This window comes from Bos indicus x Bos taurus, chromosome 14 (genome assembly GCF_003369695.1).
Source record: "Bos indicus x Bos taurus breed Angus x Brahman F1 hybrid chromosome 14, Bos_hybrid_MaternalHap_v2.0, whole genome shotgun sequence".
In the NCBI taxonomy this organism is placed as follows: Eukaryota; Metazoa; Chordata; class Mammalia; order Artiodactyla; family Bovidae; genus Bos; species Bos indicus x Bos taurus.
This window is the reverse complement of record NC_040089.1, coordinates 9,051,004-9,077,168: the sequence shown is the minus strand read 5'-3', so window position 1 is coordinate 9,077,168 and position 26,165 is coordinate 9,051,004. Positions and strand designations below refer to the sequence as shown.

The 26,165-nt window shown below is 38.4% G+C and overlaps 1 protein-coding gene across 2 annotated transcripts in view; it reads left to right on the top strand.

Annotated features, from left to right (window-relative positions):
- EFR3A (EFR3 homolog A) overlaps positions 1-24,844 on the top strand; it is an 88,134-nt gene extending 63,290 nt beyond the window's left edge. Inside the window, exons 19-23 of one of the 2 annotated variants that reach the window (XM_027560821.1) lie at positions 5,239-5,330; positions 11,508-11,556; positions 17,072-17,175; positions 17,692-17,741; positions 22,051-24,844. In XM_027560821.1, coding sequence (XP_027416622.1) covers positions 5,239-5,330; positions 11,508-11,556; positions 17,072-17,175; positions 17,692-17,741; positions 22,051-22,156 — 401 coding nt within the window. In that variant the 3' untranslated portion in view covers positions 22,157-24,844. The remainder of the gene's footprint in view (positions 1-5,238; positions 5,331-11,507; positions 11,557-17,071; positions 17,176-17,691; positions 17,742-22,050) is intronic. The other variant, XM_027560822.1, reaches the window with a different exon arrangement.
- The last annotated feature ends 1,321 nt before the right edge of the window (positions 24,845-26,165 follow it).

Genomic DNA, 26,165 nt, shown 5'->3' with positions numbered 1-26,165 from the left:
TCAAAAGAGTAGCTGCCGTTTATTATGTACCAAGTGTTTGCCAGTCAAAGTGGTACTCTGTATTCGTGTTCTCAGGGAATCTGAGAATGTAGTTTGGTGAGGAAAGTAGCATTAGTTTTGTTTACAAATGATGATAGTGAGGCTGAAATTAAATAATTTGATTAGGTAAGACCACTAGAATTAACTGCCTTGCCTGTTCAGTTAGGTGCTTAATAAATTGATTTTACCGGCTGTGTGCTCAAAGATTGTTCCTTATTGATCCAGATTTATTTTTTCTTGTATTACAAACTTTTACTGAGGGTCTACTATATCAAGCACTCTTCTGACTTTTGGGGTAGAAAGATGTTAAGATTCACTCCCTGTCCTCAAGGATTAAAGTTTGGTGGAGAAGACAGACAAACAGTTGAAATATAATGGTAACTGGTTCTAAAGAAAGAAGAATGGTATGCCTAAAGCTTACTGAACAGTTAGTGACTGGCATAAAGTAAGTGATCAATAAATGTTAGCTAATTATTGCAAATCAGCCTAGAATTTGAGTTAATAGTGTATGTCTAGGTGTGTGTTACATGCTCCTCTATGAAGGGGTACAGTATTTAATGAGTATTTACGATGTGGCAGCTGCTGTGCAAACAGAAGCAAGACAGGTAAAGGTTCTCGGTTTAACAAAGCATACAGTCTTTCCTAACAGGATTCCTCATCTGGACCAAGAAACACAGAAGATGATTTTGAATGACGTTTTTCTCAGTTCTCCCAAGATGGCACATCAGCACTTGTATTCTAGATGCATAGGAAAGAAGTTAATTCATTATACAGTTTGTCTAACAAGACAATTAACTAGACGATTGCAGTATGCCTTAAAAGCTGTCATCAGAGAGGTTTGGGGTCCTCAGGCAGCACCTAGGAGAGTCTTCTGTCCAGGTTTTGTGAAACAGGGGTGTTTTCCAGAAGGAAAAAAAACCCCTAAGCTGAGCCTGAAGCAAGGGTTAGGCAAGTGAACTGTTTCATGCCAACATAACAGCATGTGTGGAAGAATGGAGGCAAGCAAGAAGATGATTTTTCAAGGAATTACTGTAAAGTTAGTCTACTTCGGAGTGACTTGGAAGAGTAGGATTGGTTAAATAGTTTGTTCTGAAAGCACTGGGGAGTCAGTAAATGATTTTAAACAGGGAATGGCTTGATAAGAATTGCATAGAACCTAAAAAACCAGTTTCACTATAAATAAATACGCGTTAGCTCTAGATGGAATTTTGTGTTTTTCTATAGAACCAAAAAAGTCTTATCTGTATAAGTAGTATCAGTGTTAAAATGAAATTTTGTATAGATAAGTTACCTCTGAAATTTCGTTTTGCCGGTTAGCTTTTTAATTGAATCGGAGCAGCATTGTAGCCCTAATTACATTTCATGATTTATTAATATACAGTTAAGTAAATTCTTCTACCTTTTCTTATACAACCATAGACAATTATATTGAGTAATTTAATGTAGTTCTGTATTATTCTTGTGTTCAGACTGTTGTATCTACTTGTGTTTCTCTCTTCTTTAGCCATCTGAATGCAGTTCCATACATTATACACAGACACTCCAGGTGGCAGCAGAATATCACTGTATCACTGAAGGAAGTTAGGCCTCACTGTCTCCAAGTATTGCTCTAAAACCCAGGTTGCAATTAAAAACAGAAAGAAGTAACAATGATTACCATACCGAACAGCAGATTATAGGAAGAGGAGAGGGAGGTGGGATGGGAAAACCGAAGGGGCATAGAAAGTAGCGTCTGAGATTGCCCCAGGCCAGCCTGAGGAAGAGAAGCAAGGCTCTACCCGGGGAGTGCACATGCAACGCACTGAGACGCCGAGAGGCAGTTCTCGAGCTGGCAGGACAGGGCCGTCCACAGCGGCTGCAGTGGTGTTGCGTCTCAGCCGCCCTTGAAGGACAGGTCAGGAGCAGACGTGGACGGCCCATGAAAACGGGCGTTATCTTCTGTAAGCTGTGTTGTGGAGAGCTTACTCATGTGTAGATGTGCACGATACTTAGTTGTGGCTGGGCTTTTTCTGTCACCTTCAAGCAGGTTGCTCTATTGATGAAAAGAAAGAACTTTCTGAGAATAGAGTGTTAGAGTTTCCCATTGAGTTTCGTTTTCTTCCTTTGAAAAATTCCTTGTCTTTCTCAAATCTCTGCCCATACCTCCCTCCCGTTCTAACTCACTTTTGCCTCTCAGTGATCCCTCTCCTGCTTCTGTACTTCTCCTTTCCTTTTTTTTTATCTTAAGCTTCAATTTCTCTCTTCTCTGCAACCCATCAGGTTTCATATGTTAACCTAGAAATTCTTGTATGGGTTTTTTTGGAGAAGCAGGCTATTATTTATTCCTCATTTTGAGTTCTAGTAAAGCCTTGAAAGTTGAAAAGCAAGTCAGCAGTGATGACCATACTGTTTTGTAGCAGTTCGATTGATGTTGATTTTTATGTTTGGTGATTTATATTAGCACATATGATCATGAGGAAAAATTAGAAAAAGTACAGTGTCTCGGTTACCTCAGTAATAGTCATATGCAGGAGATAAGATACTTTCAATCTGAAAACTGTAGTGAAACAATATGTAGTAATTTGTCACAGATGGGTGTGTATTCATTCTGTACCTCCAGCCTTTATACAGCAGAACCATAGTAACTGCTAGATGATAGATGCAAAACACAGTCTGCCACTGAATTCTTGTACAGCTGGGGAGACAAGACATCGATTTACGCGTTGGTAGTTCAAGGCCCAGTCAGTGACTTCCGGGTGATAATGATTGAATAGTGATAAGGAAAGATCAATCGTAACCGATAGGAAATTTCTGGAGCTAGAAGAAAGACAAGTAAAAACAATTAAGTAATATTTAAGATTTAAAGCATGCGATGTAGTGTGTAAGTAGAGCTTGAAAGATAAGAGTCTTTATGGTGGGGGGACATAAGGAAGGGCAGGCAACAGGTGTTTCCAGTAGGAGTTTCTGTTTGTAGAAAAGCATGTGAGGCAGATGCTCAGAGACTGGAGAATAGGCACATTTGCCTTAATACATCAGGGAACAGCCGATGTTCCTGTTTGTAGGCTCTGACTGGAGAATGCAGATTGCCTTTTTACTTCCTCAGGCAATGGGTAGAATTGCTTGGAGGAGTGATGTGGTTAGTGTTTAAGAAACTTAAAATAAGATGGTGGCATACAGGGAACATTCTTGAAAGGTCTGTTATCAGGATGGGATGGGTCAGTGGTTCTCAACTGTGAGTGATTTTTCCCACTCTAGGAACCATTTGTCAACCCTAGAAACATTCTCAGTTATTGCCAGTGGGGCAGGCCTACTGGTATCTAGCAGGTAGAAATTAGAGATGCTGCTAAATATTCTGCAATACACAGAATAGCTCCCACAGCAAGAATTACCTGGCCCAAAACGCCAGTAGTGCCAAGGTGAAGAACCCTGGCTAAGCTGTGCTGTGAGAATAAACAGACACACGTTCTTAGTGATTTAAAACTGTAAAGACTTACTCGTTGCTCCAACTAACCGTGCATAACCTCATATCCTCCTTGTTCTGGAGTCCAAGCTGATGGAATAGCCACAGTCTAAAACGTTGCTCACTCTTCATTGGCCAGAACTAGTTACAGAGTCCCTCCTAACCACAGAGAGGCCAGGAACTGCAATCCTTCTATGTCCCAGAAAGAGAGTAAATTGCCATATTTGATTAACAGCATTAATTTACTGCCATGGAAGGCTGCCTTGGAGTAGAGGAGTAGTCAGTAAGAAAGAAACCAATGGTTTTCTTAGGCCATGCCACACAGCTTTTGGGATCTTAGTTCCCCAACCAGGGAGCAAGCCCACACTCAGAGCACAGAGTCTTAACCACTGGACCACCAGGAAAGTCCCAAGAAACCAATTTCCTTATGTTTGCCCTCTTTTAGTTCATTCTTGACCCCTTGAGAAGAATAAAATCACAGTAGAGTTGACCCTTGAACAACACTGGTTTGAACTACATAGTTCCACTTAAATGCAGATATTTTTCAATAAATATGTACCACGGTATTACGTGGTCTCCAGTTGAAGCAGAACCATGGATCTGGAGGGCCAATTAAAGTTGTAATGCAGACCTTTGACTGCAGAAGAGTCTGCCCCAAACTCCTAGGTTGTTCATGAAGTGAAGTTGCTCAGTCGTGTCTGATTCTTTGCAACCCCATGGACTGTAGCCTACCAGGCTCCTCCATCCATGGCATTTTCTAGGTAGGAATACTGGAGTGAGTTGCCATTTCCTTTGGTCAACTGCAAATACAAAATGAAATTAGAAAGTGTGTTGCCAGATTATGGTGTGAGTGACTGTGCTATTAGGCTAATTTTAGGCCTGAGCTCCCTGTTATTGGGAACCTTACAGGTGTGTCTGAATACTGATCTCCTTAGCTCTTCAGGTAGCTGGGTCTGGTCTTGGGCAGTCAGCTTACAGTGCAGGCAGCTGTAAGCTGACTGCTTACAGGGAGCTTCCATTAAGCTCCCTGTGCTTTACATGTACTATAAGTTTGTGTATGCTTCGATGTGCAAAATCTTGGGAAGCTCAGCATTAGTCAGTAGGCTGGATTTGTTTTAAAATTACCAGTTAGTCTGAAAAAAGATTCATTTTAGAAGCAGCTCTACCGGCAGTATAAGAGGGAGTGCTCTATTGGACCACTTCAGAAGCCATCCTCAAATCTACATAAGAAAAGATGAGAAATTCTGAAGGATGGCTCTCTTGAAAAATAAATATGACAGTGTGGAGATAAAGAAGGTTTTCGTAAAGACGTTAAAATTGAGTTTAGAACTTTTTTTTATTATTAATATTTTATTGAAGGATAATTGCTTTACAGAATTTTGTTGTTTTCTGTCAAACCTCAACATGATAAAACATGTTGAATAGAATTGATTAATACAAAATTGGAAATTTGGACTGGAAACGGAACTGGGGGTATGGAGGGCCAGCTTTGAAGTTCTGTACTGATCTTTGGCTCCTCAGGTGTCAGCGCCCCTACCTCCATATCATTCAGGGGTCAACTGTATGACCCCTATCAATTTAATTTTTTTAATCTGTTAAAGTCTGAGAGCACACTGCTTTGTATATTTAGTAAAAGCAAAAAAAGACAAACTGTCTTAATTTCCTGAAATTTTTTGAAATCTGAAATAACTGGAATTTATACGTGATATACCATTTCTAACTAGCAAATAATGGGGGAATTTTTTTTTTTTTAACTATAGATGAAGATCGACTTTCTAGAAGGAAGAGTATTGTGGACACCGTATCCATTCAGGTGGATATTTTACCCAACAGCATTCCTTCTGATGATGTGGTAAGTTGCTGAAAGTTTATGACCAAGTACTACTGTCTTGAGATAGACATCAGTCAATTTGAAAGAGCTTTTTGCCCCTCTGCACTTTTAGAAGCAAATACAACTCTAAATTATTCCTAAATAAAATTGTTAGTAGATGTTAATTTGATTTAGCCTTGAACTTGTAATTTACAATTTATTTTACTGAATTCATTTCAGATACTTACAAAGATAAATAAATTTAATATTAAGTGTTATGGTATCACTGCTTTTCACATTGTAGTAAAAGAAACCATAGAACTAAGCTTTTTTAATAAGTAAGAATTTATATAAGGCCTGTTATTAAATAAATAGGCCCTCTAATCCTATTTATTTTAAAAGATTTATGAAACATAAGTTGTGAGAATAAATGGGATTATACACTCTCAAGTGAAGCCAAATACCCACTACTTTTAGAAAGTTTCAAAATTTCACCTATGAGAGAATTTTTTAAATCATTTTGGAAAGTAAATATAACATTTAATATAGGCTAAGCTTTATCAGTGACCTGTGTACTCTTGAAGGACTTATTTGAAATATCATAGATTTAATGTTCTCCTCCTGTTTCAATAGAGCACAAGAGTGTACCCTCCTGAGTTATAGGAAGAAAAAGCAGCCAGTATTCTCTAGGACTTATCCACACAAATCAGCAGAGAATTTTTTGATAGTCAAGTAAAAGTGCCGATGTGCCAGCATGTCAAGTCAGCCTCCTCCTTGTGGTTTATCCATTGTTTGCTTCCTAGGTATTTCATTATTTCTCTTGGTACAGTATAAATGATTAAAAGAATATCCATATAAGAAAAGGGGAAGGAAATTGTCTGAATTTATGCTTTCTCAGCCTCCTCTCTCCCTCCTGCTTCCAAACCCTGTCAGTTAATTTGTGTGCAGGATTTAAAAGTATTTGGTGGCCACGGTACAGCCAATTAATTTATATCTTTCAAGGTTTTTGACTCCCTCTTACGTAGAATAACCAGTTTCATAAAGAAATTACCTTCAGAGCATTGGAGTAGTTTGAATAAGCTGTTAGTGTTCATTTTGGAACTTGGGGCCTTGAGGTTGGTTTAAAGTTTTCTTACCAATTTAAGACTCAAGAAAAATCATCTTCCCTAAATTTCACCTCTTCAAAGCCATTTTAATTTTTATACTCATTATTAGCAAGGAGGATGCCTTGCTAACTCTATCTTTAATGATTATGAACTTGCTGATAATACCTTTGGAGGGAAGAAATTCATCCAAAGCCTTAGTTTATATGTGTCAAGAGTGCAGTCTGTTTTACTGACTGGAATTTTTCCCTTTGCCTTTTGTTGACCATTTTTATTTCTCCTAAAAATACATATATAGCACTTCAAACTGTTGCAGAGGGTCAGTTTATTTTAATAAAATGAACCGAAACGACATTTGCATGAAGACTTAGTATAGGAGGAAGATTCTTGAGCATGAATTTTACATTAAAAGTTCACTAATACATTTGTTAAATTATTAAAGATCGCTTTTGTTTTATCTTTGCTATAACTGTAAATCCTAAGTCAAATACACCTCACTCTGAGTATTTGAAAAATTAAGTACAGTTTTTAGTTGAGTGCATTGGAGTTTCAAACTCATTTACCATTGTGGTACCTAATTTTGTGTATTAGGAATGGTTGTTCAGATACCAGAAGACAGAATGATGGTACCTTCTAGGCTAAAACCAGGTAATTTCATTGTGTGGACAGGAGAGATTTTCATCAGTTAGGTATTCACCAGTTAATGATGTAACAAAATATCAAACTGAGAATATGTATATTTGTTAACAGTGAATCAAATTAAAAACTGCTCATTTGAAAAATCATTATTTCATCAAAATTATGTGAAATTATATATACAGAATCCCATATAGTCCTCAGATATATGGCACCCCACTCCAGTACTCCTGCCTGGAAAATCCCATGGACGGAAGAACCTGGTAGGCTGCAGTCTGCTGGGGACCAGCCCCAGCTGATCCAGGGTATTCGAAGGAGAGACGGCCTAGGCGACTATTTATATGCTAATTAGAGATATAGAGAACAATAGAATGAGGATAGCTCAGTAGGAAAATTCAGTGGAGAAGAGAAGCTGAGTAGCTTGGTTTACGCGGGAGACCAATAAAACTTCAAGACAAGAAGTTTGCACCACTTACGTAGGCCGCAGGCGCCCTCTCGAATAGGGGAAGGTGCCTCACCCTAGACACCTTCTCGAGTGGGTCTTAGAAGCCCAGGCATAATTAGTAAGCGTGGTGGGTTCCGCGCTCCAGATGGAGACTCAGCTGGAAGTTAAAGGGAAGAATGACATGGGGAGACCAAGCGCTGGTGAACAAGGCCCATAGCTTTATTTTTAACAGGGGCTTTTATACCCTAAGTTACACATAGAGAATAATAGGGAATGCAAAGTCAGCAGTCTTTGGTTCTTATCAAAAACCAAGGTTTCTTTCCTGCAAATGTATCGTATACAAATGGTTTAGGTGATTTACATCATCTTCTGGCCAGAAGGCCTACTAACATTTTATGACTCTTGACAAGGACTTATCAACAAAGACTTATTTTCTCTAAGAGTAATTATTTTAAGGTTTGGCACCATCTTCCAAAGATAAAATTGCATTCCTATAGGGCGGATGTGTAATGGGTTTACAACAAAGAAAGAATTTATTACCTTAAGGGTCTAAAGTTACTAACACCAAGGCCACTACTTATTTTTTACTATATACCAACTATTAATTAATACACATTCAAGGATACAATTCAGGGGATGTGAAAACTTGGCAACAAGCATTGACTCATCAATGAAATCCTTTACTAGTTTATTCTGACAGTTTTTAACTCTCTGAGAGGCTCTAAGCTATTTGAATATCTTAAGCTTCCCGTGCCTCTGGAGGCTAGGAGACTGTAAACAATCGTATGCATAGCTGCAGGAGTCCGAGTAAACTTGTCAGGCGAGTTAGAGAGCCATCTGAGGGGTTTGGATTTAAACACTCCTAATTGCCCAGGAACTTCATTAATTGGAGCTGTAAGTTAACTCTTTGACAGGGAGAGAGCGAGATGGTGGTAGGGGACAGCCCCTAGTAAAGTCAGAGGTGAGAGCACAAAGCAATAAAGTAGGCAGACTCTGGTTTTTTGGGGGAAAATGCTCGAGAATATCCGGGGGGACTCCTGAGGCTCGATCCCGCCTTTGCATATGCCGAGCCTCCTTCCTCATGACCTTTGTCATGAGCAGAATGCCTCACCGGCTCCCCGCATCAGTGCATGGGATTGCTGAGGGTCGGACATGACTGAGCGACTTCACTTTCACTTTAGAGCTTGTAACTTTTTTTTTAATGTTGGTTAGATGGAGATCATAGCAAAACTTTGGTTTTCCCCTAGATACAGCTCAGCTTTTTACTAATCTATTAAAATACCTGGTCCATTTGTAGTATGTCAGTTCTGACATTTGCAATTCAAGTTTTAGCCCACTGTGAATCCTTAGTGAACTTCTCCTAAAAATTGCCCTGTATGTGTATAAAGATACTTAAAGTATTCAGGAAGATAAATGACTAAAATAGAATAGAGATATATCTGCTTCCTGAAATTAAACAATCAGCTTGACTAATAGAATAAAGCACCACAGGCATGACTCTCTGATCTCTGGTGCTTACTGAGCCCCATCAGCATGACTGATACGCATAATGAATATAAGTAAAACCTGAAATCGTGACTTAGTTCTTCTCTCAAAAAGATAATAGTCAGTGCTTAATTATTTGGGGGAATGGATGGGGAGTTATACGTGTTAAATTTGGAGTACAAATTAAATTTTTTATACAAAATTAAGTCACTGGTCGGCTGAGAAGAATTGTCACTTTTTCTAGGACAAATCGCAGAGATCTTTTTATACATACATACATACTCCTGCCTTTTCCCCAAGTACAACTGAAGGAACCTATATATGTGCTAACAAAACAAGAAGGCACTCATCAGTGAAAGTGATGTGACAGCTAGTCTGGTTGGAAAAAGGTGAATAGCAGATTTTACACAGGCTCAAGGGCATTGTACAGTGTAAGCGAGAGTTACGGGTCATATGTAAGGCCAAAGTCATAAAGAGTAAAGGAATGTTGAAACTCCTCCAAAAGCCTGCCTTTGCACCATTTCCCAATAACTGCAACACAACCATTGTTTTCTGTAGACTTGGAACAGACTGTGGTTTGCTTAAACACCAAATGAAGTAGGTGGCTTGTATTTAGCAGCTGCTACTGCTGAGTCGCTTCAGTTATGTCCAACTCTGTGCGACCCCAAAGACTGCAGCCCACCAGGCTCCCCTGTCCCTGGGATTCTCCAAGCAAGAACACTGGCGTGGGTTGCCATTTCCTTCTCCAATGCGTGAAAGTGAAAAGTGAAAGTGAAGTCTCTCAGTCGTGTCCGACTCTTCACGACCCCATGGACTGCAGCCCACCAGGCTCCTCCGTCCATGGGATTTTCTAGGCAAGAGTACTGGAGTGGGGTGCCATTGCCTTCTCCATACTTTGTATGAAAAATATGAATCATTAAACATTAGTAGAAAGAAATTCCTCTTTTTTTTAAAAAAAGAAAATTCACAAAAGGCAGGAATGGGAGACAAGATTGAAGCCAAGTTATAGAACATTTCATCCCCAGGCCGAGGGCTTCATGTGTACTCCGATAGGAAATGGCAACACTTTGAAAGTTTGGTAGTGTCATTGTCAAAGCTGGGCTTTCGTAAAAAGATTCTCAGAAGTGTGACTAAGCTACATTGGAAAGAAGAGACCGGCTGTAGAGAGGCCAAATAGAGACCCCTGTGGTAGTTTGCACTGAGGGTGAAGCGGGTTTTGGGTAGCCAGGCTGGAGACGGGGGAGAGGACCGGCAAGGCCCACAGAGGAACTCGGAGGAAGGAGGCAAAAACAGGAGGGAGACTGAGTGACTTGAGAGGTTTCCATGCTGAGGAACGCATCATCATTCTCTGAGGAAAACAAACGAGTTATTAGATAAAGTCCTTTAGCTTTTCATCCACCCAAAATTGAACAGGTAATAGGTAAAAGTTCTGTGTAACAAGGATCCTGGCCTTCTGGCTTCTCCTGTGTTCTTTCTCCTGTGGTCTAATCGTTTATCAAAAGTCTAAAAGTCTTAACCAGTTCTAAGAACAACTTTGAAGTGCTAGATTGCTTCTAGGTACAAATAATTGACCAGCCAGAGCCTAATCTTGTATATCTGCTCCAAATATCTAGACCAAAGCAACTGAAGATCTCCGAGTTTAATCTGACTTCAACTAGAAATATGAACCTTCAGTAGAAAAACTGAGGTAGTGAAACTCTTGCTGCTTGATTTCCAGCTAAAGCCTTTGTATTACAGAGAAGCTAAGGTGCAAAGCATGAAGCCCTTTGCTTTCATTAGTCTTTCTGCCTTAGACTTAGCAAAAGGAAGCTCATGAGCTAAAATTAGGGATGCCCAGAGTCCAAGGCAAGTATTCATGTATCATTTCTTAACTTTTATTGAGATACTATAATAAGTGGATATATTATTCCTCCTGAAAATGTGTTAGTGCCACAAAAAGTATTCCTGACTTTATATAGTATTCCTGACTTTGTTTATGTAGCACAAACGTCTCAAAACAGGAGAGATTTGAAAACTTCAAGTTAAAGGGTGTTTTCTGGATAATCAGACTTGGTGGTTGACCTTAAAAGATCCAGAATATGATTATTTTAAGATGTTGGTTAACTGTACTCATTGAACACTTCCCAAAGTAGTGATTCTTGCTTTTAAACTATTCAGAGTTTCTGATTATTTCATTTTTGATTTGTAAACATATGTGGTACCAAAATTATAGAGAGTATAGAATACTTAGTTCTCATTTATTACACAGCTGAAGCTGCATTTATACATAATCTCTGCCTTGACTGTTAGTTGGGTTGCCTTAAAGGGTGCTAGTTCTGCCAGCCCAGCATCAATCTGTAACCTGTTTGGGGAACCACTGTGCTAGGCTATTGTTAAAACAAATGAAAACGTGATGATTATTTGATACTGTGGAGTATAATCATGAATCCAGCCAACACAAAGAAGAGAAAATATTTGTAAAAGGTCTTAGATGACTTGTAACTAGGTGAGGGTGTCATTTATATTGACCTTTCTAAACCCTCTATTTTACTTAAAATCACTTTTCTCTAGGTTAGTAACACGGAAGAAATCACCTTTGAAGCACTGAAGAAAGCAATTGGTAAGATTTTTGCTTGTTAGCTTCCCTAGTATTTTACTAGCTGCTGCTTCTTCTTTTTTTTTTTTTTTACTGGCTTCTCTTTATCTCAGTACTTGTTTAGATGCTGGAATTACCAGAGGCAACATGGCAAATGTATACACTGTTGATTTCTCTATAGATACAGTATCCATTTATTAGCTTGCACTCTTCAGGTCTTTGTGGCTGTGCTGTCTTGTCCTGGATGAGTATCCTCCTCTGTCCAGACTGCATTTCCTGGAGCTGTGACAGCATCACTGTGTATCTGAGTGTCACCCTTATATGGTGGCAGCATGCAGGCTGCACGAATTTGTGAGAGGCAGTCAATGTATTTCCTTTTTTTTTTTTTTCTAATTTTATTTTATTTTAAAATTTTACATAATTGTATTAGTTTTGCCAAATATCAAAATGAATCCGCCACAGGTATACACGTGTTCCCCATCCTGAACCCTCCTCCCTCCTCCCTCCCCATACCATCCCTCTGGGTCGTCCCAGTGCACTAGCCCCAAGCATCCAGTATCGTGCATCGAACCTAGACTGGCAACTCGTTTCTTACATGATATTTTACATGTTTCAATGCCATTCTCCCAAATCTTCCCACCCTCTCCCTCTCCCACAGAGTCCATAAGACTGTTCTATACATCAGTGTCTCTTTTGCTGTCTCGTACACAGGGTTATTGTTACCATCTTTCTAAAGTCCATATATATGCGTTAGTATACTGTATTGGTGTTTTTCTTTCTGGCTTACTTCACTCTGTATAATAGGCTCCAGTTTCATCCACCTCATTAGAACTGATTCAAATGTATTCTTTTTAATGGCTGAGTAATACTCCATTGTGTATATGTACCACAGCTTTCTTATCCATTCATCTGCTGATGGACATCTAGGTTGCTTCCATGTGCTGGCTATTATAAACAGTGCTGCGATGAACATTGGGGTACACGTGTCTCTTTCCCTTCTGGTTTCCTCAGTGTGTATGCCCAGCAGTGGGATTGCTGGATCATAAGGCAGTTCTATTTCCAGTTTTTTAAGGAATCTCCACACTGTTCTCCATAGTGGCTGTACTAGTTTGCATTCCCACCAACAGTGTAAGAGGGTTCCCTTTTCTCCACACCCTCTCCAGCATTTATTATTTGTAGACTTTTGGATCGCAGCCATTCTGACTGGTGTGAAATGGTACCTCATAGTGGTTTTGATTTGCATTTCTCTGATAATGAGTGATGTTGAACATCTTTTCATGTGTTATCAAGACAGTATGGTACTGGCACAAAGACAGAAATATTGATCAATGGAATAAAATATAAAGCCCAGAGATAAATCCACACACATATGGACACCTTATCTTTGACAAAGGAGGCAAGAATATACAATGGATTAAAGACAATCTCTTTAACAAGTGGTGCTGGGAAATCTGGTCAACCACTTGTAAAAGAATGAAACTAGACCACTTTCTAACACCATTCACAAAAATGAACTCAAAATGGATTAAAGATCTAAACGTAAGACCAGAAACTATAAAACTCCTAGAGGAGAACATAGGCAAAACACTCTCCGACATACATCACAGCAGGATCCTCTATGACCCACCTCCCAGAATATTGGAAATAAAAGCAAAAATAAACAAATGGGACCTAATTAACCTTAAAAGCTTCTGCACATCAAAGGAAACTATTAGCAAGGTGAAAAGACAGCCTTCAGAATGGGAGAAAATAATAGCAAATGAAGCAACCGACAAACAACTAATCTCAAAAATATACAAGCAACTCCTACAGCTCAACTCCAGAAAAATAAACGACCCAATCAAAAAATGGGCCAAAGAACTAAATAGACATTTCTCCAAAGAAGACATACAGATGGCTAACAAGCAAATGTATTTCCTTTTATTGGAGATGGGCAGATAAAAATTCTGAAAATTATGTAGAGTCATTTTTAGTGGGCATACAGCAGCGTAATTAGAGGTGTGTTTCTAATGGGGTAGGAGAAAGGAGCTGGCAGAAATTGTCAGTAGGCATTATCACATTAATTCTTGCTATATAATCAGTGAGAACGCTGAAACAGAGAAATTAACAAATTTCCTGAGAGCACATAGCTAGTAAATACCAGAGCCAAATCTCATACCCATGTCTGACTGACTCTAATCTTTCCACTTATCTTTGCATAAAATAATACTCTTGATTTTTCTCCTTTGGCCTTTCTGGAAATAAATTTTACCTCATATAATTTGCCTCTTTTAAAATTTTTTGAATGATTCCTTCAATTAAGTATTAATATAAATTCCTGGTGGCTAATGATGCTCTGAATTTATTTCTAACTGGTAAAGCAATGGAGCATGGAAATTGACTTTCACTATAGAGAGTGGAAATTGGCTCTTGATTTTAAGAAATATTAGAATAAGAGCATCATTATCAAGGGACATGAAACACTCTGGTGCCCATCATACATGAAATAAAATCTGACCTTTTTCAGCTTAATCTTATAGAGGATTTTTTTTCTTACTGTAATATGACATCAGATTTGTCAAAATAAAATTGAATTTCAGTTCAGTTCAGTCACTCAGTCATGTCCAACTCTTTGCAACCCCATGAATCGCAGCACGCCCGGCCTCCCTGTCCATCACCAACTCCCGGAGTTCACTCAGACTCACATCCATCAAGTCAGTGATGCCATCCAGCCATCTCATCCTCTGTCATCCTCCTGCCTTCTCCTCCTGCCCCCAATCCCTCCCAGCATCAGAGTCTTTTCCAGTGGGTCAACTCTTCGCATGAAGTGGCCAAAGTACTGGAGTTTCACCTTGAGCATCATTCCTTCCAAAGAAATCCCAGGGCTGATCTCCTTCAGAATGGACTGGTTGGATCTCCTTGCAGTCCAAGGGACTCTCAAGAGTCTTCTCCAACACCACAGTTCAAAAGCATCAATTCTTCAGCGCTCAGCCTTCTTCACAGTCCAACTCTCACATCCATACATGACCACAGGAAAAACCATAGCCTTGACTAGACGAACCTTTGTTGGCAAAGTAATGTCTCTGCTTTTGAATATGCTATCTAGGTTGGTCATAACTTTCCTTCCAAGGAGTAAGCGTCTTTTAATTTCATGGCTGCAGTCACCATCTGCAGTGATTTTGGAGCCCAGAAAAATAAAGTCTGACACTGTTTCCACTGTTTCCCCATCTATTTCCCATGAAGTGATGGGACCGAATGCCATGATCTTCGTTTTCTGAATGTTGAGCTTTAAGCCAACTTTTTCACTCTCCTCTTTCACCTTCATCAAGAGGCTTTTTAGTTCCTCTTCACTTTCTGCCATAAGGGTGGTGTCATCTGCAAATCTGAGGTTATTGATATTTCTCCCGGCAATCTTGATTCCAGCTTGTGCTTCCTCCAGCCCAGCATTTCTCATGATGTACTCTGCATATAATTTAAATAAGCAGGGTGACAATATACAGCCTTGACATACTCCTTTTCCTATTTGGAACCAGTTTGTTGTTCCATGTCCAGTTCTAACTGTTGCTTCCTGACTTGCATATAGGTTTCTCAAGAGGCAGGTCAGGTGGTCTGGTATTCCCATCTCTTTCAGAATTTTCCAGTTTATTGTGATCCACACAGTCAAAGGCTTTGAATTTACTAAGCAATTTTTAAACACCTATTATATATAAGATACTTTGAGACATTTAAACATTAATAAGGCATGTTGAGGAATTTACAGTTTGACAGTGTTGTCAGAGTATCTTTGGTCCCCTGGAGTCCCAGGGGAAACTCTTTCAAGAGATCCTCAAGTCCAGAAGTATTTTCTGCATAACACTAGGACATAGTTTGCTTCTCTGCTGCATGTACTAACATGAATGAAGGCAGTGGCCTCAAACTCATCTGATGGTCATCGCATTCTTTGATGCCACATACTCCCAGTTATTTAGAGGATCTGCAGAAGTCAGTGGAGCAGTATTCCAGATGACCACTGCACGATGTTACAGAACCATGCATGAGTAGAACTCTATTCAAAGTGTAAAACAGACCAGTAGATGTTACTATAACCAATTGTAAAAAGTTCATTAATAAAGTTTCAGATTCCATATTGCAACTAACTTTACCACTTGTCAAATTTTATTGTAGAAGAAATAGCTACAATTCTGTGAAAAGGCTATTGAATTACTCTTTCCCAACATATCAGTACATGCTTGTGTGAGTTTAGTTTTTCTTTATTTTCAACAAAAATATAAAACAGCGCCATTCTCTTCACTAAATTTTCACTTTAGAAAATATGGTTATTTTTTCATTAAACAAATCTTTATGTTAACGTACAGTGGTTTGAGTTTTTGATGAATTTAATGAATATTTTTAAAGTCTCATTTTTATATTATAATACAGAAATTATCAAGTGATATAACACATAAAGGAGTCTTGAAACCAGAAAGTTTGAGAACTGCTGGACAGATTTGCCGCCTGCAGGCCAAATTTGGGTGGAAGCGTTATTTTCAGAAATTGAATTTGAATAAAGCCCTGAGATAGATGTTCAGCTTGCCCAAGTCTGTTTTTCTTACCTCTTTTACTGACCTAATTTAAAACATTTGTTTCGTGCCTGGCCTCTGGCACATTTAAGCTTGTGACCCTGGGCCAGTGAACACTAGAGATGTGATTGTGATTCTGTATTACATTCATTCAGAAGAAGTACATAAAGTCTACAACTTTGTTAGCCTGACACAATTTCAGAGGGAAAAAAAAAAAGACCTATTTCCTTTTTACATGCTACTTCCCCTTTTTTAAACTAGCTAATTTTGTACCTGAAGAGCAGCTTTGTTTTAAGAACCTTGAACAGAGTGTGTTTTGCCTTATGAAATTGTTGACTCACTGGGTTGTTAAAGTAGACCATCAATAACTAAACCATTAATTAGCCTTCTTTCAAATTGTTAAGCAAATAGACACAGTTAGTATATCAGTAGTATCAAAAAGACAGACCTCTTATTGTTTTATAATCTTTGACCAGACCACACATCATTTTAAGATAAAAACAATCCCTTTTCAAATTATGGAAGATTAAAAAAAAAAAAATTATGGAAGATAAATGGAAAAGATTAAACCAATATGGTTCCACTTGACCATATCTAGATTTCAGTCATGCCATTCATTATCAGATTTAGCAGACTTTTTATTTAGTACCTCATATGTGCAAAGGCATGATTATAAATAAAATAATCATTCTTCAGGAAGGGCCTTGAGGTTGCTTGACTTGTAGGAAGTTGTGCTTCTGCTTATTTTGGTAAGAGGGACAAAGATAGTCTATGAAAAAGGGTTTTGTGCAGTGTAATTTTGAAGTTTTTTGTGTCCGCTTTCTGGCCTCAACTAAGACATTTCAGGGATGTTACACGTTTTGCTTTTTTCCCTAAACAAGTAGTCCTGTAAATTACCCTTATTTTTTATGCATAGATCATTTGTTCTTAGGATCATTGGCAATGTTCTATAAAATTCTGTATTCCTTTTAATGGGTTTTTTTTTTTTAACATTTATATAGATACCAGTGGAATGGAAGAACAGGAAAAGGAAAAGAGACGTCTAGTGATAGAGAAATTCCAGAAAGCACCTTTTGAAGAAATAGCAGCACAGTGTGAATCCAAAGTAAGTGAGCACATAGTGGAGGCGGTGGGGTGGAGTTTGATTTTTGTTGGAGCTTTTCATGGTAACTGATGGGTAAATTCTAAGATTTAGGCAGGTCAATAGAATCCACAAGGGAGTAGATGGAATAGGGACAGAAAACTGAAGATGTAGCTATGAAGCCTTAAATAATGTCTTTGTGCAGTATGAGCTGATTGAAATAGCAGATCCCAAATTAAATGTTAATGATTTTTGTTGCTTTGAAATTTTTTTTGCAGTGGTTTTCAGTGGTTTTGCTGTAGGTGTTTTGTTCTGTGTGTATATCAATTTGTTTTTACTAGTGAGACTAGGAAAGGAATGAAGAGAAACTTTACATTAAATTTCAGTGTATGAGACAGATAAAATCAAAACAGTAAACATTCTGTACCGTCAGCTTAACAGTTACAGTTATGCTTTGTCCTTTAAATCACTTGTGTTCTTACATACGGACGTTGCGAAAGTAATAGATCCATTGTTAACATTTGTTTTTTCTCCTTGTAGGCAAATTTGCTTCACGATAGACTTGCTCAAATATTGGAACTCACCATACGGTAAGGGTTTTGGTACTACAAGATGAATAAAACAACAAATAAAAACTATTAGACCCCTATAAATTTCTAGCTTTTAAGTAATTCTGCTTTTCATTTAGAGTAAACCCAAGATCATATAGATATCTTTGTCTTAGTAGTTTTTCTGTTTACTGGATAGTCTGATACCGTTTCTTAAAGTTTTTCTAGCTTTCCTTTTTAGATTACTTAATTCCTTTAAAATGGTTCTATAAAGACAGGCTTCCCTGATGGTTCAGTCAGTAAAGACTGCCTGCAATGCAGGAGACCTCAGTTCAATCCCTAGGTCGGAAAGATCCCCTGGAGAAGGAAATGGCAACCCACTCCAGTATTCTTGCCTGGAAAATCACATGGACAGAGGAGCTTGGCAGGCCACAGTCCATGGGTCACAAAGAGTCAAACACGACTTAGCAATTAACCACCTTATGGACATTTGAGTAATTGGAAGACTCTTATTCTAGTGATATGTTTAACAAGGTAGTTTCTCAGATTTAATCATTTTGACGTACAGAAACTACTGTTTTGTATAGTTCAACCTCATCATTCTTCTAGGGCCATAACAATTCTGCCTCTGCAGATGGCTCACTTGAATTATCAAACATAAATTGAATTTTCCTAGGTTATGTCTATTTGAGTCCTGTTATTAGTTATAGTTGGTCCTCCATATCCACGGGTTCTGCATATTCAAATTCAACCAACAGTGGTCAGAAATATTTAGGGGGAAAAAAAATCCCAGAAAGTTCCAAAAAACCAAAGCTTGAATTTGCTGCATGCTGACAACTACTCCGTAACATTTACATTGTATTAGATGTTATAAATAACCTAGACATGATGTAAACTGCCAGGGAAGATATGTTGTATAGGTCCCATGCCAGTACTGCTCCACTTTATATAAGGGACTTGAGCACCCAAGGATTTTGCTGTCTGTGGGTGGTCCTGAAACCAAACCCCTGTGTACACCGTTGAGCAATTGTATTTTATGCTCTGCAAACATAAGGTATCCAACATGGGTTATTCTGTGTCTGTTATGAAGTGATGAAGCACATCAGAGAGGGAGGGAAAACTCCAGGTTCCATTTGAAGAATGAATTTGTGCATATTATTAGGTTGACTCCAGTGTGGAGACTGCTCTGTGTGCTTCTGAGATTTTTTTTTCCTACATCTTTTATATTTTCAGCTTGATTGAATCAGTTTTGCATCAAACCTTGTATCCTATAAATAGAATAAACAGGTAGATGCTCAGTTGACTTGCTTTTTTTCCCCCAGCCTTTTTACTGCCTTCCTATGCAAGGCACCTTTTCGTCAGTGTAACATCTCATTCCAGGCATTAACCACCATGCCACCCCCTACTAAGCTGCGAATCACTCATTTATAAAAGTTCAGAACAGAGAATCAGACTAAACTGTGCAGTATGCTGTATTCCTTAGATTCAGTGAAAATTGCTAGGTGTGGGCACTTATACACAGCCTATAAGTTTGGTGCTTCTCTGTGTATAGGAAGGTGCAAGGATCTGGGCTCATTGAAATTGTTCCTGGAATATGCACCTTGGCTGTGGGGCCAGTGTCTAATTAATAGAATGCTTCCCATTTCTCCCCATCCTGAATCCCCCTTAGGGCGTACCATTGTGGGAAATGGCAGTGGCTGATGGCTTGACCTTGTAGGATGCGAATGGCAGGCAACATTCCCTGTGTACAGAATCTTTGTTGCCTGTTAGTTCTAATAATAAATACCTACCTGCTTTGTATCTATTGTTTTTGCTAATCCTCACCACAGTCCTGAAAAGTTAGGTAGATGCTGTGTTTTTTTATTTTCCAGGTAAAGACACTGAGGCTTAGAGAAGTAAAGTAACTTGCAGAAGTTTATCCAGCTAGTGAGTGGAAATAATCGAAATTCAAATTTATAACGCATGTTCTTGACAAGAAATATTGCTAGCGACCTCTATGTTACATTTAATCCCACTATCATAACTATGTGGGTGTAGTATTTTAGAATAAGTATTATGACTAACTTTTTCATTGGTACTGCAACTACTGCTAATAATTTGCATTTATTAAACCTTATTGCTACTAGTTATTTATTGAAAACTTGTGGTATTCTGGGCACTCTGCTGAGTGCATTCTTTTATTTAGTATTTACATCACATTTTAAAAATATGTAGTGATTATTTTTACTTTACAAATGTAGAAACAGATTCATGTAGATGTTCGGTAATTATCCAAGGTCACCTGGTTAGGAAGTAGTAGTTCTGGGTAGTTTACATGATACAGAGAAATGAAACAGACTTCTTAGTGTATCTTCAGGGTTTTCAGTTTCTATCTGATATATTTCCTCTTGTTAATTTTCCACACTGTAACTGCCAGATAGGCTTCCCTGGTGGCTCAGTGGTAAAGAATCCACCTGCTGATGCAGGAGACACGCGATCGATCCCTGGGTCGGGAAGATCCCCTGGAGAAGGAAATGACAACCCACTCCAATATTCTTGCCTGGGAAATCCCAGAGGAGCCTGGCGGGCTACAGGCCATGGGCTCCCAAAGAGTCAGACATGACTTGGCAACTAAACAAAGCAGTCAACTACCAGACAGAGAAGAGAGTTTGTATTCTTGAGAAAAGAAACAAAATAAGCAATGTTATACCTCAGTTTCCACTGTTCCTTCATTCATTTTGACCTTATGGAAAAAAAATTACAAGAAATGCAAAGGAGCAAGAAAATACAGTAAGAATAAGTAGCCCCACAGATCAGTTATTGGAATTAGTAGATAATGATCTTAAAAGAACACACACATATCAAAGAATTTAAAGGAAAAACATAATGTATATTTTAGAAGAGAACTGGAAACTCTGAAAAAGAACCAAATTGTAGTTCAAGAACTGGGTGATACAGTATCTGAAAAAAGAAAAAATGTCATTGGATGAATTTAATAGTATATTGAACATTATAGAAGAGTCTGCATGTATTGCTCATAGTATAAAATGGTACAAATACTCTGCAAAACTTTTGAAGAAGTTTCAGTGTCTTATGAAGTTAAATATATACCTGCTTAATCCTATAATCCCATTTCTCAGTATTTACCCAGAGAAATTAGAATGTTTTAGCAGCTTTTTTCATAGTTACGAGACATCCATGAGCAGGAGAATGGAGAGACAGTAGACAAATAGTGGTGCTCTTGATGCAGTGAAATATTATTCAGCAGTGAAATATTATTCAGCAGTGAAAAGGAACACATTTGGGGGGTAAACTTAAAAACTGCATCAAGCAAAACAAATCAGACATAAGAGTGTGTCTTGTATTGACCCTTTTTGTGGCTATATGGACCCTTCATATGAAATTCAAGAATAAGGGACACCAATCTTCAGTGACAGAGATCAGAACACAGTCAGTGTTGGAGGTGTGTGAGCATGTGGAGTAAGGAGAAATTGATTGAAGACACCAAGGAACTTTTTTGAATGATGAAAAGTGTCATCTTTATGATAGAGATAAGAATTAAGTAACTAATTGAGGAAAAGCATTTGTATCATATGACAAAAGATCATTTCCCAAATTGATAAGAGAAAACTATGTGAGTAGAAATACAGGCAGTAGACTCAAATAGGGAATTCATTTTAAAAGAAACACAAAATGAATACTAAGTATGTACCATTAGTAGTAACCCAAAATGTGAAAATAAGAATGAATTCCCTTTTGGCTACCAGAGTGCCAAAGATGAGAACAAGAGAGAACGATTATACCCAGTATTTATAGTGGTGAAAGAGGATGGTGCAGCCAGATGTTGAAAGAATGAATTGTGGGGATCCTGACAGTGTGTACCCATCTCAAAATTGTGAATCTACTTTGGTCCAAAAACTCTATGTGTAAGACTATAAACCAAGAAGACAGGATAAAATTATGTATATGTAAGAATAGACCTGTCAGCCTTATTTATAATAATGAAGAATGGAAATGAATGTACAGTCTTCCCATGGAAATAAGTTAATCATAATATATCTATATATTGAAATACCATGCTGTCGTCATCAAAAAACAAAGCAAGCTTATATGAATGGATATGATGTAATCCCATTGTTAAAATTATATATACCGTATTCAGAGGAGAATGTCTAGTTTAGAACTTAAAAACAGCTTAGTTCCACTGTGATCTATACCCCATGCCACCTTGCAGCTGGCCTGCAGCTCCGTCACACTGACCCCTGTGACGGCAGAGCCTTACCCTGCTGTTGGCAGGTAGTGATGGGGATGCTGTGTGAAGTGAACAGCTTTTCCACACACCTGCTGACAGTGCCTGGTTCTTCTCTTACAGCCCTCCTCCCAGCCCATCGGGAACACTGACCATTACTTCTGGGCACGCCCAATACCAGTCTGTCCCAGTCTACGAGATGAAGTTTCCAGATCTGTGTGTGTACTGAGTGGCTCATGATGACCTCAGCAGAAAGCGTAAAAACTAGGGCCAAGCTGACTTCAGGGTTTACTTTACTGAAAATTATGATGGAATTTATCTTTAACCAAATGTTTGGCATACCAGGTTAGAAATTTTGTAGCTATATGATTTATAGAGTACTTCTGAAGATGGGTTTATGCCATGTTAATTTTTTATTTTTAGGTTCCTATTGGCTTTTAAAATTGAACATATATTGGTGTCACATTAATTCATTGTTAAATAGTATATTTAAAGCCTTTCACAAACATATAATTAAAAAGTTAAGCCTTCCAGAGTTGAAGATGTATGAAGTGTCTAGTGTATTTCTTAGACATCTACGCAACTGCTTAAAATTAGAACTGCTTTTGTTTTTCTTTGTCTGCAAAAGCAAAAACATACAAATACATTAATCGTGGGGCTGCAGAACTGTCCTGTGGCTTTTTGTCCCCATGTTTTGGATGTTGTGATCGGCATCCTTTTGTTCATTCACTTCAACAATATGTGACTGTCATTCCTCAACTTGTCTATGGTCATGACATCTACTGAGTAATAGTCCTAGAACATGACCCCAAAATCCCCATGTGTCTAAGTGTCTAGTTCTTGTAATACTGTGTTTTCTGCCAAAAGTTGACCATTCTACTTGAGAGTCTTAGAACTTACCCTTGGAGTACCAAACTGTGCAATATTTTTTACATCATAAGATGTATTTAGTTTACAGACTATACTTTGAAATTACAGTAGTATTTTTGCTGTGGCTCCATTAATTAAATGAGCTATATATTTAGTATAGGAAAAAAAGACATTTAAAACAGCTACTAGTTCACCTGTGAAGAGTGTGTACATTTTAATTTCTCTTGAGAGCACATTAATTTACATTTTTATATGGTGCATTGTTTTAAATCCTCATAGTCAAAAAAATGCCCCAAATGGAGTTTTAGTTTGTAAGATTTGAACTGTAGCTTGTATGCATCTCTGTTTAGGATTCATGATATTACATTTGAAAAGAGTGCCTATGGGTTTAGCCGTTAAGTGTGCTAAAAGATCGCCGGTTTAAGCTTGTGTTGATTTAATAAGCTACCAGGATTACATGTGCTGACAAACACATAGTGTTTTCTTAAAATTATGTACATTTTAGTGAATTCCATCACACGGCAAAAATGAGCAACTTTCTTTGCAGCTTTTATAAAGTTATTTTAGGACATTTTTATAAAATAGTCTGTTTATAATTCTACCTTTTCAGGTTTTTGATTCCTTTTTGCATCAAACAGTATACATATCACAGATTATGACCCAAAAAACAATTGAGTTTTAGCTTTAGCATTTGTTTAAAAAACCGTAGTGAAGAATGACATGTGTTTAGGATTATTTGGGCGCTTTCAGTAGAAACAAGATGGAACAAGTATACTCTAAATTTTTTTGAATATTTAAACAAAAGTATAGCATCTTGAAACATCTTGCAAAAGATTCTAGTCTTTGAAACCTGTCAAGCATCCATGGTGGCTTATTCAATGTAGAGAAACAAGACTTTGTTTTCCAAATAATAATGCAGTCACCACTGGGCTTAAATGGCTCCATTGCAGCTGTCACTATAACTTTAGATCTTGACCAGGCAAAAACGTTTCAGCATTTAATAGGCCAGTGTTTATGTTTTCCTTTATTTTTCCTTTTTTCTTCTGTATTTTTAAAGAAAGATATTAACTTTCGATTGTGCAAAAATCTAAGCAGGGGGACATGCAAAAACAATCATCATCCACTTGGATGTCATTTTATAGATTAACACTGTGTGCTTTTGTATGAAAAGTATATATAATTTAATAGTATAAGAAAAGGAGATATATATTCATTTGCACTCATGCAAAACAAACTTTGCTGGACACAATTTCACGTTTCTCTGTGATTTAAAAATGCATGTATAGCATGTGAAGGAAAACCATCTCAGTTAATGTTTATCACACTTTTCTTGTGGTCTGTTTGTAAACAGTTGATTTGGGTTTGGGGGGGATTTTCTTATTGTAGTTGTTTTTAAATCACAGTAGACCTCTGTATATGCTAGATTACTGAACTGGTCTCATTAACAATTCGTAAGAAATATGGATTCGTGTCCTTGGCTTGCTATCCCTTCCAGGAGATGGCAGGAGATGGTGCAGGTCATAGGTATGCGTGCTATTTTAGTATAGCTGGTTTGGGTACTAAATGTTAGGATGTATTGAAGTTCACTGTACTGCTATATTTTTGTAGATATTTAAAACTCAATAAAAACTGTTCATCGTTCTCTCTCTGCTGTACACTGTTGCTTATATCATTCATTTTTTTCCTTGACATTGAATAGTTAACATCTAAATGTTCCTTCTGTACTTGTATTGTCTGCTTATATAGAGTCATTGGAATTAACCTGAATACACACACACACACACACACACACACACACACACATACACACACACACACACACTCTTCCTTAATACTTCTGAATACATTTTCTTTAAGAATCTTAATTCTGTACTTTACCAGCAGTTGACTTCCTCACAATATTTTTCTTCTGCCTGTCTGAAAAGGGGGGGACTAATTTGTTTTATTTGTGCCAATATATGTACTAAATGTAATGAATTGAGTTTTTTGTAATGTAAAAATTCACTGCAATTCATATGTAAGCAATAAAAAAAAATCTAATAACTTCTGTATAATAGCCATTCTTATAATAGCTATCACATTTATTAAACTAATCCACTGTTTGGATTCTATTAAGAATGAAGTGCGTTAGTAAAAATCAAGTTGCCAGATGGAGTCATCCTCACGTATGCGGGAAGAATCAGCTCCGTAGCTGCGGATGTGATCAGATATGGCTGAGATGAAGCTCTCAGCATGTGCCCGGAGAGCACTGTCGCCGTGTCTGCATCAGTCTTCGTGTTTGTATTTCCAGCCCCACCCCTCTGCTGTATAACCCCACAAAGCCTTCCTCTCAAAAAGCATAGGTCTAGTACCGTCCGCCACCTGGCCCGCTCTCCTGCCACCCGTGGAGCTGTGCGCCACAGCCCGTGGGCTTCAGGGTCTTCCTGAGGGGTGCGGTGCAGCAGCAGGGAGCCCAGGCTCTGGGTTCAGATCCCACACTGCCACTTCCTAGCCGAGTGGCCTTCAGGAAGTGGCTCAGCTTTGAGCTCTGAAGTCTGTAAAATGCAGCTCTTAGGTTCTGCCCCTCAGAGGTTATCTGTTGAAGGGTAAGTGAATCACTTAGAAGAGGTTCGTCGTGTCATGCCTGCGTGGCACAGAGTAGGCACTCAGTCTGTTTATCATGAATGATCCTTGCATTCGCTATGCAGAGGGTCTTATTTGCTATTCAGGGATAAACTGATCTGAAATAAAAAGGAACTATTTGTAGGAATCAAGCCCCGGAAAAGGCAATAGGGTAACTGAACCCAGAGCAGAGGAGACATGGAGGGGTTGACTTTTGATATGGATAAGGAACCCTGTTTTTCATCATAACAAGAAGGAAGACAAAGACGACCAATAATTCTGTAGCTTTGGTGGCAGGAAGATCAGGGCATTCCCACTGGAAAACTTCAATTTTCTCAACAGTATTAGGTGAGGCCCTTGTTAAGACAACTGGCCATATGCCTTGAGTTCCTGCATGTCTTGTGAACCAAGACACTAACCACCTTTATTCTGGACTACCTGTCTAAGGTTGCATACAGCATACAGACTTGGAACACAGAGATGGCAGGCATCCATCCGGCGATCTCCCTGGAAGGCAGGAAAGGATATCAACCGTCGGCTTGGCACCGCGACCTTTTGATTTCCTAAGGTTTTCAACCCTGTTGACTCCAGGATAGTCCACACCTTGAGAAGCTCACGAGCATGAACTAACTCCAAAGGCCCTGCTTTCCCACCTGAGGAGCAGGCAGGGACCCTGCACCATGTCACCACAGGCCACATGATTTACAGGAATCAAGAACCAAGGATGCAGTGTGAACTTAGAGTCTGTGTCCTTATCAAATACTGAG